The 16,024-nt window shown below is 51.1% G+C and overlaps 1 protein-coding gene across 2 annotated transcripts in view; it reads right to left on the bottom strand.

Moving 5' to 3' along the window:
* The window catches only part of PLPPR2 (phospholipid phosphatase related 2), a 109,747-nt gene that overhangs the window by 27,069 nt on the left and 66,654 nt on the right, over window positions 1-16,024 (bottom strand). For both annotated transcript variants that reach the window (XM_069604160.1, XM_069604159.1), the window contains exon 6: window positions 10,017-10,193. In XM_069604160.1, the coding sequence (XP_069460261.1) occupies window positions 10,017-10,193 (177 nt within the window). The remainder of the gene's footprint in view (window positions 1-10,016; window positions 10,194-16,024) is intronic.

Here is a 16,024-nt window from a genome sequence, read left to right as displayed (position 1 = left end):
TGCTCATGCGAAGGGGGGGAGGGCCACATTTTTCAAAAGGCGCTGAAAGCATCAACTCCCAATTGTTATTAAATGCGCTCTGCTCCCAAGAGTGGAGCGCTTTTAATTTCAATAGCACGCCTGCCGCGCCTTCTCCCACCATGCCAGCTCGGGGGTGACCTTGAAAGAGTCCCCCGAGCTAGCAGTTGGGGAGCTAATGGCAGGGGGGACTGGGCAGTCGCCTGGGCAGCCCACCCCTAATGCCAGCCCTAATTACAGGTGCTCTCTTCCTCTAGACCCCACATATGCAGGTGATTCCCGGCCTCTTCCCTCCCCTAGGTGTATGGGGCCTTCTGTGTCCAGGTTCCAATGGCAGGGAAAGTGCCCGCACGAGAGAAAATAGAAAGACGCCGCAGGTGCTTTGCCAGGTACACGAGCTGCCCTTTCCTGCTGTTTCTTCAGTCTCCTGCTGCTGGAGTGTGCCGCTTGCTAGACCCCAGTTCTGCTCTCAAGCTAGTTTGGAGAAAAACGTGTAAGGTACTGACGGGGGTCTGGATTGGAGCGAGGGCTACTGTCTGTCACTTGGCCTATGCATGCGCTGTCTTTTTACAAATTAAAAGTGGGATCAATGGGACGGAAAATGTAGTTCAATGTCGAAAAGACAAACGCCACCTATCGGGGAGAGAGTAGCAAAAAGCACCTGGCACCAGGCAGTCTCCCATCCAAGTACTAGCCAGGCCTGACCCTGCTTAGCTTCTGAGATCGGGCGCATTCAAGGTGGTATCACTGGCATAACAGGGGCCCCCCCCCCGCAGGCCCCGCGCTGCGGGGGGGCCCCGCAAGCACATTTCCTGGGAGGTGCCCCCACTTGAAAAAAAAAGAAAAAACAAATTTTTTCTAAATATTTTTTGGTACATTTTTTTTAAATCTCTTTGCCTTCATAAAGACATTATTTATGTAACAGAAATAATGTCTTTATGAAGACAGAGTGACTACAAAAAGAAACTTTCTTTTTGAAGTCCGAGGGCTCCCCCTAACCCATGACATGGAAGACCCCAGGCTGGAGGCCTGCATGTCATGGGGTGGGGGAGTCCTATGACTTCAAAAAGAAATAGTTTATTTTGAAGTCACTCTGCCTTCATAAAGAAATGATTTCCGTTATGGTTGAGTCCTTAACAGAAAAAAATGTCTTTATGAAGTCAGAGTGATTTCAAAAAGAAACAATCAGCCTCATTACATGTTTGGCGGTAGCCTTGCTGCCAAATCTGCGCTTTTTTATGGCACCCACAAATGGGCAATTATGGGTCATTATGGCCCCGCCGGACCCGGTAATTGCCCATTTGCGGGCGCCGGAAAAAAATGCTCTCATTCCCATTTGATCCCCATAGGGTTCAATGGGAATGGGGAGCTCGGATGCACCGCCAGCATTGAGAATGGTGCCTGCGCATCCGACATGCTCTGCTCGCGGGTGCCGGTACACCCGCCAGAACAGACCTGGCGGGTGGGAAGGCACCCCCGAGCAGAACTCGTAGTTTTCCGGTCTGGTAACAACGGTACCGGCAAGCTTACCAGTACCGTTGTTACCGGACCAGCAAACTTATACTGAGGCCCAATTTCATTTTGAAGTAATAGGGCTCCCCTCAACCCAATGACGTTTGTGTGTGTGTGTGTGAGCGTATTGTGAAAGGGTGTACACTTAAATGTGGAGGTGGCTGCCTGTGTGAGTGTATGGTGAAAGGGTGCGCACAAATGTATGGGTGACTGGGTGTGCGTGTACAGTGAAAGGGTGCACACTTAAATGTATGGGTGGCTGCCTGGGTGTGCCTGTATGGTGAAAGAGTGCACACTCAAATGTAAGGAATGCTGTGTGTGCATGCATGTATATGGTGAAAGGTGTTTGTGCTTGTGTTCAGGGGCGCAACAAAACCTACATTTCGGGGGGCTGATCCTTCAAATGTTGGGAGAGGTACTTACTTCACGGGTGGTGGGGAAGGCAAACTTATTTGTGTGGGGGCATATTACTTCTTTACCCATTTTAATGAGAAAATTCTAATGCAGCTTCAATGTTACAAGCAGTTAACTCTCTCCTTTAAGTGTGAAAGCACGCACTTATGAACTGTTGTGAGAATGAACGGTCTCATGTTCCCTTTCTAGCCTTCACTTCCCTGGCATGAAAGTACTAAACCCACACAGGTACTAGCAGTGAAATGTTTTACGTTAGTAACTGCTGGGCCCTTGTTAACAGCGAAACCCAGGTGCCATTTAACATCTGCGTCCTGTTCTGTCCGGCAACTGCTCTGAAGGTCAGCCAGGTTGAGTCAACATCGCCCAAAATGTCTCGGGGTGAGTGCTGCAGCCCAGTCAACTGAATATTGTTAAGCCCCTACTTGTGTTTAATGCCTTAATTACTTATTGGTAATCGTCATTACTCCTAGCCCAATTCTTCCTTGTCCCTGTACTTGTGTATGAGGCAGTACCTGTGTATGAGGCACTATGCCTCATACACAAGCACTGGGATTAGGTAGAGGTACATGGAGGTAATGCCTGACTTAGCTACCTGTATATTCGTTACTCCTAATCCCACTCTTCCTCATCCCAGTACTTACCTATGAGGCAAGGAGCCTCAAATGTAAGCTCTGGGACAAGGAAGAGGGACGTGAAGGTAATTCTGGGCCAAGGAGCTGATTTTGGAGGTTGGGGTAGGGCATTTGAGGCAGAGGGGATGTGTGGGCGGTGGGATTATGCGATAAATCATAATGGTTGTCCATGTCCAGGCTAAGCAGGCATGATAAGTGGTATTAGTGGCTAGAGAGGCATTTTGGTGCAGCCAGTCTAGTTATTCCTCAGTTTGGTATGACTTTTTTTTAACTGCGCATTTCTGATAAAGCAGTCCTGCTAAGTGTAATTACCTGACTAGATTGGCATTTGGGTGTTGCCAGTCTAGCAATTTCTTACTGCAGCATTGTATATTTTTATGAGCATCTGTGATAAAATGATATAATATAAGTCTATTATAACACGCCTGTACACAAGTGTTTCTTGGCGCGACAAGCAATGGAGTGAAGATAGAGGGTGGACAAGACAAATGATCTTACTAGGCCTTGTGTCATTCAAATCGTGCAAGTGCAAGAATGAGAAATGCAAGGGGAAACAGAGGAGGGAGAGGAAGGAAGAGGGACGGGGAAAACAGGGCTGTAATGCTCTGAGTAAGTGCAGGCAGGGCAGCACAGCTCTGGGTAGTGCAAAGAGACCAAGGGACTGTAGGGTTACAGTTACAGTCCCTAAGCAGAGGAGAAGGGAAACGTTTTGAGCTGCTTCTGGAACATCAGGTAGTCCGCTAAAGTTTGAGAGGGGCAGGGAGGCCATTCCAGAGGGAGGCAACTGCAGAGGAGAGAGATCTACCCCCCACTCTCTGCCTGAAGAAGCGTCTAGCCCTTAGAGAGTTGGAGGTAGCCGGGAGAAGGGCTTGAGAAAAACGTATTTTGGAAGGGAGCCTTGGATGTAATGTGGGCCAGACCCCAGGACGCCGTGTGGACAATCCAAAGGATCTTGAACTTGATTCTTGCAACCACCGGAAGCCAGTGGAGAGATTTCATGGCTGGAGAGATACGGTCCCTGGGCTTGAGGCCAAGGATAAATCCCGCTGTCTTGTTCTGAATTAGTTGTAGAGGGCGGAGAGCAGAGGAAGGTAGCTTGAGAAAGAGGCTGTTGCAGTACTCCAACCTAGAGAGAAACGGGGCTCTGGAGACTGTGAGCTTCTGGGGGAAAGTGAGAAAGGGAAGAGTCCCTTTAAGGAGGCGCAACTGGTAGGTAGTGGTACTTCTTGGCAACGTCAGAGATACAAGGAGAGAAAGAGAGACTGAAGTCAAAGATGACAAAAAAGTTGTTTTGCCTTGCAGGAAGGCAAAGGAAGAGGGCCCAGGGTGGGTAGCCAGAGTGAGAGAGGGAAAGCAGGGGTTCCCAATGAGAAGGATCTCCATCTTAATGGCACTTAGGTAGATATCGTTGGAGGTGCACCAATCCTGAATCACGGATAGACAGTCAGGAATGAGCACGAAAGGAACCTGAAGGAAAGCAGAGTGTCATCCGCATAACACTGAAAGTTAGAGGAGAAGGTAGAGATCAGGTGGGTCAAAGGGCCCAAGTAGAGGTTGAAAAACCAGGGTGAGAGGATAGAGCCGTGGGGAATGCCACAGGTAGAGAAAGAGGTGGTGGAGAGAAAGGGACCAAGTTGTACCTGGGCGGGGCAGTCCAAGAGGAAGGAGGTCAGCCATTCCAGGGCCTGATCCGTGATGCCCAGGTTCTCATGTAGTCGATTGATCAGGATGGCGTGGTTGACTGTGTAGAAAGTAGAGGAATCATCAAGGAGGATTAGGACAGAAGGAATGCTGGAATCAACGTTAGAGAGCAGATCTTCACGGGTGTTCAGGGGTTACCAGACAATTGGTCGAAAAAATGTGGTCGACTGGACAAATGGTCGAACCAATTTGGTCGAAAGCCTAATGGTCGAATTTTTAATTTTCTTTTTTTATTTTCACCCCTTTTATTTTTTTTTGGGGGGGATCCCACCGCCAACCCCCTTTTTTTCTAAAAAACCCTTTTTTCCCTAAACGAAAACCTAAAAAATACATATATAAATAAAAATAAAATTCGATCATTTGGTTTTTGACCAAATTACGTCGACCATTTGTCTTTCGGCCAATTTACAGTCGACCACTTGTCTGGACAGCGTGTTCAGGAGAGAAGTTTCCTTGCCCCTGGCAGCTCGGAAGCCAGACTGATGGTCATGGAGACAACCAACAGATTCAATGTGGAGAGTAAGCTGGGAGATGGCCAGCTTTTCCAAGAGTTTGCCCAGGAAAGGGGTGATGTAGATTGGGGGCGAGAGTATGCCTGACAGGTAGGATCGGCAGACGGCTTCTTGAGGAGTGGGTGCACATGGGAGTGCTTAAGGGGAGATGGGAATCTTCCAGTGATGAAAGAGTGATTACAGAAATCGGCCAAGGTGCAGCGAGGGTGTCAATATGGTCCTTGATGTTTCTGGAGCAGCAGGGGAGCACCTGTTTGGACGACACTTTCATAGATCAGACTTGACTAGAAACCTCGTCATGTGTTGTCAGAGAGAAAGAGGAGAAAGGAGGAAGAGAGGTAGAGATGGCCAAAGGGGGCCAAGAGAGGAAGAGGGAGAGGAAGAGGAGATAGTGGACAGGATGTCCTGAGTTTTATCAGAGACGTGAGAGGCCAGAGCCATACAGAGGTCCTGGGAGGGAACAGGAGAGGTGGAGACTGCAACAGGATTGACCAGTTCTGTGCAGATTTTAAAACGTTTGGCTGTGTAGTTAGAGGCTGCAGGGACGCAGGATTGAATGTGTGTTCTCTTCTTGATAAGTGTTATTGCTTCGACTGGCATTTTGGTGCAACCAGTCTAGGTATGTCTAAATGTGGCCTGGCATGCTCTATTGTAATGTTATAACGTGTCTACACTGGTCTACATTGTGCAGCCAGTGGGACATGTTTTCAATGTGGCATGGCATTTTTAATAGCAACGCATTAATGTTCCTGTGCACTGTTGGTGACTTGCATGTATTGGATTGGTGTTACCTTACAAAACAATTGCAAACACTCTGGCTTTTTAGCCAATTTTTCTCAGAAAGTGTGTTGTATATTGCATTAAAACACATATTTAGATCTTTCTTCTAGTACAGTGTGCGGCATACCCCTTCAGCAGCACGTCCTTGCGTATTGTGCAAGCGTGATAATCTAGGCCTACCCAGAGTGTAGCACGACCTGTGATTTGTTGTTAAGTTGGGGGGGCTCAGCATGGCTCGCAGGGGGGACCCCACATTTTGTGTTACGGCACTGGGTGGTATACACGTGGGTTAAGAGTGAGCTTATTCCGAGCCTCTTGTGCAGTGTCGGCTCTGACGTCCACACCCCTCCTGCAATGCTGAGCGCTGTCCTCCGCAGTGTGTGTCTGCTCTTTTTTGCCTCAAGCTCAGGAGCACAGCTGCCAGCTGGGAAAAGCAACCAGCAGCTCTATGCCCTGATTTTTTAAATACTCGTTTACCGTCTCATGGTTGCAAAGCAGCTAGTCTGTAAATGCAGCTCAAGCCACACTAGCCCTCACCCAAGCGTCTGTACATTACAAAAATAAAAACATCTAGAAAAAAGAAATTAACACACACACACAATTGTTCTGCTCCGGTCCTCCAGTGCCCAGGGCAATGAAAGAAAATTGTGGCGGCTCTCCCCAATGTGGCGACTCTCCCCTCCCACACCCGCGCAGCCCTGGACAATGCCAGGGGGCTGGGAGACGTTGGGCTATATGGCCATTTTGTTTTTTACTCCCTGCTCCCGCATTGGAACAGGGAGTTCATCACTGGAATAGGATGCCGATGGGATGCCGATGGGAAAGCATCAGCACCCTATTCTAATGAAAACCGCCCTGCTCCCACACCGCAGAGGTACTCACGTCGATAGGGCGCTGATGTGAAAGCATCAGCACCGTCTTGTTATTAAATGTGCCCCGGTCTGGCGCTGGTAAGCCCGGCACCAGCACAAGAACGGGGGGAATTTAATTTCAATAGGGCGCCTGCTGCGAACTTCTCCCTCCACGCCAGCTCCGGGGAGCCCTTGAAAGACTCCTTTTCTGCAGGTAGCCTTCATGGTCAGCTTCATTGAATGTTTCCAATATTCCTTTCACTCTCCGCATGGAGGCTCACCCGGGGTTGGGAGGGAGCACTCTGGAAGGGTGGACTGTTAAGACCTTCATGCTGCAGTGGAGACAGAGAACAGCTGGTCAATAACCTGAACCTGTATTTGCTTGAATTGTTAAATGGGCTGTGAAGGCTTCCTCCAGGAGAATGGCACTGCTATGCAGCAATGGTTGAAAAGGCCTCACTTGGCGTACGTCATAATCCGTACTGGTCCGTAGATGGCACTGTGGTCCAAATTATGAGCACCAGAGGAGATTTCCTGTGAAGGAGGGCCTTTCGGCGCGCACCGTTCACGCTGAGCGTTCAGGGCGGGTCCCCCTTATGCGCGCCCTTCTGTCCTTGGCAGGTGGGCGCAGGGAGTGGGACCTAACCACTAGAGTTCCTACACGCCCCAAAAGGTACTAATGGGCTGGGGCTCAACCGGGCACCCCCCCCCCCCCCCCCGACTTGTGCGAAACCCTGCAGCCTGCAGGCAGCCTTTTCAAAGGGCTGCCTTTTCCAAAGGGCTGCCTGCAGGGGTTGGTGCCACAAATTAGTTAAAAGAAAAAAAAGTGGCGGGTGCAGTCAAATCAATGCAAGCAATATGCACGCCTCTCCCACTGACCTCTTAAAAACCCAGGAGAAGCGATGGCAGTGCCTTTTAGTTAGAGGTCAGTGGGAGTAGTGGGTTCAATGCTAGCATTCATTTTTACCGCACCAGTCTCTCCTTTCCTAATCTACCAGCCCTTGAAGGCAGCCCTTTCATGGCACAGCACAACCATCTGTGCAGGGAGATGTGCGTGGTGAAAGGGCTGCCCGCAGGGCTTTCACAGCAGATTATACCAACAAAAGGAGAAGCGGGCGCAGCAAAATCAATGCCAGCAAAGTGCCTGCCTGTCCTGATTACCTCTACCAAACAAAACTGCCACCTCTTGTCTCCCCACTCCCAGCCAGTGCTTAGGCCCCACCCTGTGAGCCCCGCTTAAAGCACTGGAGCGAAGGTTCCCCTTATAAATGATATGGTACTGAAATGGATTATAATTGCCCGGTGCGCCACTGGGCCTATAACAGGCCTCTGCAACCTGTGGCTCTCCAGATGTTTCGCACTGCAACACCCATTAGCCGTAGTCTTCATAGTCAATGGTGAAGGATCATGGGAGTCGTAGTCCAAAACATCTGGAGAGCCACAGGTTGCAGGCCTCTGGCCTAGAAGAAAGTGACTGCTGAGCAGGGTCCAAGTAGGGCCTGGATAACGTCAGTGCTGCGAGAGTGACCCCCTGACCTGCTGCAAGGGCGCGGTGCGTAATGCTGCAGTGCTTCTCAGGGTAGCAAGGCCATTAGCTCATGACCTGGGGAATCCTGAGTCAGAAGAGAGGGGCGCTCTCTACTCTCGGAGCGTGATGCAGGAACGCTAAGAATACGACACACTTTAGGGATTTAAACTCTAAATAATAATACATTTCTTATATAGCGCTGCACACCCATAGGTCTCAAAGCGCCGAAACCACAGAAGACATTATTATCCCACAGAGCGGTAACTCAATTTATCAACCTCGGAAGGCTGAGTTGACCCTGCCAGGGTTCGGACCTGCCACGGCAGCCTGCACGCAAATATTAGGAGCGAGCACTTCGCTCGCTGTGCTATCTAACTGGCGACAATTCACTCCGGTCAATTACTGTCTCCTTATAATGCGCGGCAGGGGGTACTTTATCAGGTATTGTCTCATTACAGCGCTTTGAAGCGATTTGAATAGGGCATGAAGCGCTATATGAAGACTTGGTATAGCTATTACTCATGGAAGCCTTTGTGGGCCCGCCAGTCAGTACTGGGACCGCTCCCCGCTGCAGGTAGAGCGTGCACCCCGTGACCCACCCACACATGCCACTCGACCGGATCACCTCACATCACCCCAAACGAGACCGCACGCGGACCCGCAAAGGAGCCGTTTTGGAGGAACCCTCAGAGCGACTCCTCCCCTCGATTGCCCATCTGGGAAGCGATGGCCGCAAACGCCGATGCCACCGCTGTGTGCCCACTGGCATCTGTCACCAGCTCCCTTGCCTAACAGCGCCCTGACTTTCCAGCATAGCCCGCAATGATTGGGTGATTGCTGGAGCGTCTACCCCAATCAAGCCCAATGGGACTTCCGAATGAGTAACCATGACTTCTCAACATCTGCTAATCCAGTTATACCGCCAGCGGTAACAGTTATGTCGTTTTGCAGTCTTAACAGGGCTAACACCTCTTAAGTTTTAATGGAACACTTGTGATTGTTTATTCCACTATAGGCAAGGCTCCTGGCAAAATTGTAAGAGGCTATGCCGGTTAAAAGTTAGTCGAGTTTGTTGCGATTAAATCCCAAAATACGATCGACCTCGGCGGTAACGCTAACGCTAACGCTATTAGTGCGGGGGCTATTAGCACGACCGTCATAGCCCCCCGGCGCTAATAGCGCGGGATAACGAGTTGGGCGGACTTTGAAGTCCCCATTCCCCATTGAGCCCATTCCCCATTGGGCTCAATGGGGAAAATTCACGCTCTTACCGCCGGCGGATTTCCCGCCGGCGGTAATAGCGCACATTTTCGGCGGATTTCCCCCCAGCCAAGAGCTGGGGCGAAATCTGCCGAAGCCCTGATTCGGCGGACCCTTAAATCCGGCGGTAATAGCGCTACTGCCGGATTTAAGGGTTACCGCCGAGGTCGTGATCAGGCCCAAGGTCTGTAACTGTTACCGCCACACAGTCCCATGGCATTAGCACAAGATTCCGAGCGGTGGTAGGGCCGTGTAAATCAACCTTTTTTGAAATCCATTGGACTCCACAAGGATTTGGACAATTTACCTCGAGCGGTAATACTGTGGGGTAAATCGGCCTATTGTTGGCCTTAATGTGGGGATTTATCTTTAACGTAATTCTGGAGGCAAATCCTCCATTTCAGGGCAAAACTCTGAATTCAGCGGTGCAGTAAAAGTTGGGGTGCGTCCGTCACCGCACCAAAAAAGTGCCACTACTTTTTACCAGACCGCCAAACTCATAACGAGGCCCGTAAACTGTCGGGGGTAATTCCCATTTAGATGGCGGGGTGTGGAATGCACTGTGGAGGTGTTCTTTGGAGTAAGAAACAATTTCAGAAAATCGAACCACTCTAGTAAATTCTCTACACTTGATCAGGAGGAATTTGCTTGCGTGCATCTGCAGTAAGGCTTTATTTTGTCCCTTACCGGCGCCTCTACTTGTTACATTATCCTTGTGGTTCTCTAACACATAGATGCCTTTGGGCCTTAGTCCGCGCTCTACAAGTACTGCACATTACATCACATCCTTCACTCGCTCTTTGCTTACCAGAAAGGCAGCAATGGCGCCTCCTGTGACAAACCCCGCCAGGACATCCGACCAGTGGTTCCGGTACTCCGCCACCCGCACCACTCCGACCAGGAACGCCGGACACAAGAGCGCCAGGCAGATGGAAGGCTTGGCCAGGCGCGAGCCTTTAATTTTAAACACCAGGGTGATGTACATCTGGGAGACAGAAAAGACATCGTCCAACTTAGAGCCTTGAAGAAGGTGCGCTTGCGAAACATTGAAGCGACGCGTTTAGGCAAGCATCTTCCATTTAAGACCAACTTATTATTCACGTCGTAACCTCTCCCCATTCCCATCCTAGTATCCGTCTTTATAGTTGGGAAGTTAGCAAGTCAGTGGCATAGTTAGTCTAGCGGCCCTTGCCTCGATCAACATAGATTATATAAAAGATTCGCGGGGCCAGTCACCTCTGTAGCCGCAGCTGCACTGCATCTGTCATAGCGCCCCCCGGAATTTCTTTCAACTACTGGGGGAACTGGAACCGGCCACAGGGTTACATGGTGATGAAGGGTCCCTCCTCTGCCTTCCAAAGGATTCTCGCCCCACACTGAGAGGAGGGAGGGACTGAGGGAGGGACTCTTCTCTTACACTGGGAGGAGGGAGGAACTCTTCTCTTACACTGGGAGGAGGGAGGGACTCTTCTCTTACATTGGGAGGAGGGAGGGACTCTTCTCTTACACTGGGAGGAGGGAGGGACTCTTCTCTTACACTGGGAGGAGGAAGGGACTCTTCTCTTACACTGGGAGGAGGGAGGGACTCTTCTCTTACACTGGGAGGAGAGAGGGACTCTTCTCTTACACTGGAAGGAGGGGGGACTCTTCTCTTACACTGGGAGGAGGGAGGGACTCTTCTCTTACACTGGAAGGAGGGAGGGACTCTTCTCTTACACTGGGAGGAGAGAGACTCTTCTCTTACACTGGGAAGAGGAAGGGACTCTTCTCTTACACTGGGAGGAGGGAGGGACTCTTCTCTTACACTGGGAGGAGGGAGGGACTCTTCTCTTACACTGGGAGGAGGGAGGGACTCTTCTCTTACACTGGCAGGAGGGAGGGACTCTTCTCTTACACTGGGAGGAGGGAGGGACTCTTCTCTTACACTGGGACGAGGGAGGGACTCTTCTCTTACACTGGGACGAGGGAGGGACTATTCTCTTACACTGGGACGAGGGAGGGACTCTTCTCTTACACTGGGACGAGGGAGGGACTCTTCTCTTACACTGGGAGGAGGGAGGGACTCTTCTCTTACATTGGGAGGAGGGAGGGACTCTTCTCTTACACTGGAAGGAGGGAGGGACTCTTCTCTTACACTGGGAGGAGGGAGGGACTCTTCTCTTACACTGGGAGGAGGGAGGGACTCTTCTCTTACACTGGAAGGAGGGAGGGACTCTTCTCTTACACTGGGAGGAGGGAGGGACTCTTCTCTTACACTGGGAGGAGGGAGGGACTCTTCTCTTACACTGGAAGGAGGGAGGGACTCTTCTCTTACACTGGGAGGAGGGAGGGACTCTTCTCTTACACTGGAAGGAGGGAGACTCTTCTCTTACACTGGGAAGAGGAAGGGACTCTTCTCTTACACTGGGAGGAGGGAGGGACTCTCCTCTTACACTGGGAAGAGGAAGGGACTCTTCTCTTACACTGGGAGGAGGGAGGGACTCTTCTCTTACACTGGGAGGAGGGAGGGACTCTTCTCTTACACTGGGAGGAGGGAGGGACTCTTCTCTTACACTGGGAGGAGGGAGGGACTCTTCTCTTACACTGGCAGGAGGGAGGGATTCTTCTCTTACACTGGAAGCAGGAAGGGACTCTTATCTTACACTGGGAGGAGGAAGGGACTGGGACGAGGGAGGGACTCTTCTCTTACACTGGGACGAGGGAGGGACTCTTCTCTTACACTGGGACGAGGGAGGGACTCTTCTCTTACACTGGGACGAGGGAGGGACTCTTCTCTTACACTGGGAGGAGGAAGGGACTCTTCTCTTACACTGGGAGGAGGAAGGGACTCTTCTCTTACACTGGGAGGAGGGAGGGACTCTTCTCTTACACTTGAAGGAGGAAGGGACTCTTCTCTACACTGGGACGAGGGAGGGACTCTTCTCTTACACTGGGAGGAGGAAGGGACTCTTCTCTTACACAGGGACGAGGGAGGGACTCTTCTCTTACACTGGGACGAGGGAGGGACTCTTCTCTTACACTGGGACGAGAGAGGGACTCTTCTCTTACACTGGGAGGAGAGAGGGACTCTTCTCTTACACTGGAAGGAGGAAGGGACTCTTCTCTTACACTGGAAAGAGGGAGGGACTCTTCTCTTACACTGGGAGGAGGAAGGAACTCTTCTCTTACACTGGCAGGAGGGAGGGACTCTTCTCTTACACTGGAAGGAGGAAGGGACTCTTCTCTTACACTGGGAGGAGGAAGGGTCTCTTCTCTTACATTGGGAGGAGGAAGGGACTCTTCTCTTACACTGGGTGGAGGTAGGGACTCTTCTCTTACACTGGGAGGAGAGAGGGACTCTTCTCTTACACTGGGAGGAAGGAAGGACTCTTCTCTTACACTGGAAGGAGGAAGGGACGCTTCTCTAGGGACTCTTCTCTTACACTGGGAGGAGGAAGGGACTCTTCTCTTACACTGGAAGGAGGAAGTGACTCTTCTCTTACACTGGGAGGAGGAAGGGACTCTTCTCTTACACTGGGAGGAGGAAGGGACTCTTCTCTTACACTGGGAGGAGGGAGGGACTCTTCTCTTACACTGGGAGGAGGGAGGGACTCTGGAATCTTCTCTTACACTGGAAGGAGAGAGAGTTTCTTCTCTTACACTGGGAGGAGGGAGGAACTCTTCTCTTACACTGGGAGGAGGTAGGGACTCTTCTCTTACACTGGCAGGAGAGAGGGACTCTTTTCTTACACTGGGACGAGGGAGGGACTCTTCTCTTACACTGGGAGGAGGGAGGGACTCTTTTCTTACACTGGGACGAGGGAGGGACTCTTCTCTTACACTGGGAGGAGGGAGGGCCTCTTCTCTTACACTGGGACGAGGGAGGGACTCTTCTCTTACACTGGGAGGAGGAAGGGACTATTCTCTTACACTGGGACGAGGGATGGACTATTCTCTTACACTGGGACGAGGGAGGGACTCTTCTCTTACACTGGAAGGAGAGAGGGACTCTTCTCTTACACTGGGAGGAGGAAGGGACTCTTCTCTTACACTGGGAGGAGGAAGGGACTCTTCTCTTACACTGGGAGGAGGGAGGGACTCTTCTCTTACACTTGAAGGAGGAAGGGACTCTTCTCTACACTGGGACGAGGGAGGGACTCTTCTCTTACACTGGGACGAGGGAGGAACTCTTCTCTTACACTGGGAGGAGGGAGGGACTCTTCTCTTACACTGGGAGGAGGAAGGGACTCTTCTCTTACACAGGGAGGGACTCTTCTCTTACACTGGGACGAGGGAGGGACTCTTTTCTTACACTGGGACGAGAGAGGGACTCTTCTCTTACACTGGGAGGAGAGAGGGACTCTTCTCTTACACTGGGAGGAGAGAGGGACTCTTCTCTTGCACGGGAAGGAGGGAGCGACTCTGGAATCTTCTCTTACACTGGAAGGAGAGAGGGTTTCTTCTCTTACACTGGGAGGAGGGAGGAACTCTTCTCTTACACTGGGAGGAGGGAGGGACTCTTCTCTTACACTGGCAGGAGAGAGGGACTCTTTTCTTACACTGAAAGGAGGAAGGGGCTCTTCTCTTACACTGGGAGGAGGAAGGGACTCTTCTCTTACACTGGCAGGAGGGAGGGACTCTTCTCTTACACTGGAAGGAGGAAGGGACTCTTCTCTTACACTGGAAGGAGGAAGGGACTCTTCTCTTACACTGGAAGGAGGAAGGGACTCTTCTCTTACACTGGGAGGAGGAAGGGACTCTTCTCTTACACTGGGAGGAGGAAGGGACTCTTCTCTTACACTGGGTGGAGGTAGGGACTCTTCTCTTACACTGGGAGGAGAGAGGGACTCTTCTCTTACACTGGGAGGAAGGAGGGACTCTTCTCTTACACTGGAAGGAGGAAGGGACGCTTCTCTAGGGACTCTTCTCTTACACTGGGAGGAGGAAGGGACTCTTCTCTTACACTGGAAGGAGGAAGGGACTCTTCTCTTACACTGGGAGGAGAAAGGGACTCTTCTCTTACACTGGGAGGAGGAAGGGACTCTTCTCTTACACTGGGAGGAGGAAGGGACTCTTCTCTTACACTGGGAGGAGGAAGGGACTCTTCTCTTACACTGGGAGGAGGAAGGGACTCTTCTCTTACACTGGGTGGAGGTAGGGACTCTTCTCTTACACTGGGAGGAGAGAGGGACTCTTCTCTTACACTGGGAGGAAGGAGGGACTCTTCTCTTACACTGGAAGGAGGAAGGGACGCTTCTCTAGGGACTCTTCTCTTACACTGGGAGGAGGAAGGGACTCTTCTCTTACACTGGAAGGAGGAAGGGACTCTTCTCTTACACTGGGAGGAGGAAGGGACTCTTCTCTTACACTGGGAGGAGGAAGGGACTCTTCTCTTACACTGGGAGGAAGAAGGGACTCTTCTATTACACTGGAAGGAGGGAGGGACTCTTCCCTTACACAGGGAGGATGGAGGGACTCTTCTCTTGCACTGGAAGGAGGGAGGGACTCTGGAATCTTCTCTTACACTGGAAGGAGATAGGGTTTCTTCTCTTACACTGGAAGGAGGATGGGACTCTTCTCTTACACTGGGAGGAGGAAGGGACTCTTCTCTTACACTGGAAGGAGGGAGGGACTCTTCTCTTACACTGGGAGGAGGAAGGGACTCTTCTCTTACACTGGGAGGAGGGAGGGACTCTTCTCTTACACTGGAAGGAGGAAGGGACTCTTCTCTTACACTGGAAGGAGGGAGGGACTCTTCTCTTACACTGGGAGGAGGAAGGGTCTCTTCTCTTACACTGGAAGGAGGATGGGAATCTTCTCTTACACTGGGAGGAGGAAGGGACTCTTCTCTTACACTGGAGGAGGGAGGGACTCTTCTCTTACGCAGGGAGGAGGGAGGGACTCTTCTCTTACACTGGAAGGAGGGAGGGACTCTTCTCTTACACTGGAAGGAGGGAGGGACTCTGGACTCTTCTCTTACACTGGAAGGAGGAAGGGGCTCTTCTCTTACACTGGAAGGAGAGAGGGACTCTTCTCTTACACTGGAAGGAGGGAGGGACTCTTCTCTTACACTGGAAGGAGGGAGGGACTCTTCTCTTACACTGGAAGGAGGGAGGGACTCTTCTCTTACACTGGGAGGAGGGAGGGGCTCTTCTCTTACACTGGAAGGAGGAAGGGACTCTTCTCTTACACACATTGGAAGGAAGTAGGGCCTGTTTCCTTACTCATACTGGATGGAGGAAGGGAATGTTCCCTTACTCACACTGGTAGGAGGACAGGACTGTTCCTTTACCCATACAGGAAGGAGGAAGGGTCCATTCTATTACTCACACTGGTAGGAGGAAGTGGCTATTCCCTTACCTTACTCACACTGGAAGGAGGAAGGTTCCAGTCTCTTACTCATGCTAAAATGAAGATGGGACTGTTCTATTACTCCCACTGGAAGAAGGAAGTGGCTATTTCCATTCTCACACTGGAAGGAGGCTGGGATGGTTCCCTTACTCACACTGGCAGGAGGAAAGGACCATTCTATAACTCATACAGGAAGGAGGGAAGGACCCTTCTGTTACTCAAGAGGGAAAGAGGAAGAAACCATTCTCATACTCCTATTGGAAGGAGGAAATGACTGTTCCTTTGCTAATACTGGAAGGAGGAAGGGGCTGTTCCCTTACTCACACTGGAAGGAGGAGGGGGCAGTTCCCTTACTATTACTGGAAGGAGGAAGGGACTGTTCCCTTACTCACACTGGAAAGAGGACGTGAATGTTCCCTTACACTGGAAGGAGGAAGGGAATGTTCTCTTACTCACATTGCAAGTAGGAAGGGGCTGTCCTCTCAC

This window comes from Ambystoma mexicanum, chromosome 3q (assembly GCF_040938575.1).
Source record: "Ambystoma mexicanum isolate Mex_15411 chromosome 3q, UKY_AmexF1_1, whole genome shotgun sequence".
NCBI lineage: Eukaryota > Metazoa > Chordata > Amphibia > Caudata > Ambystomatidae > Ambystoma > Ambystoma mexicanum.
Note: the sequence above shows the minus strand (reverse complement) of the source record. Positions and strands in the feature narration are given on the sequence as shown.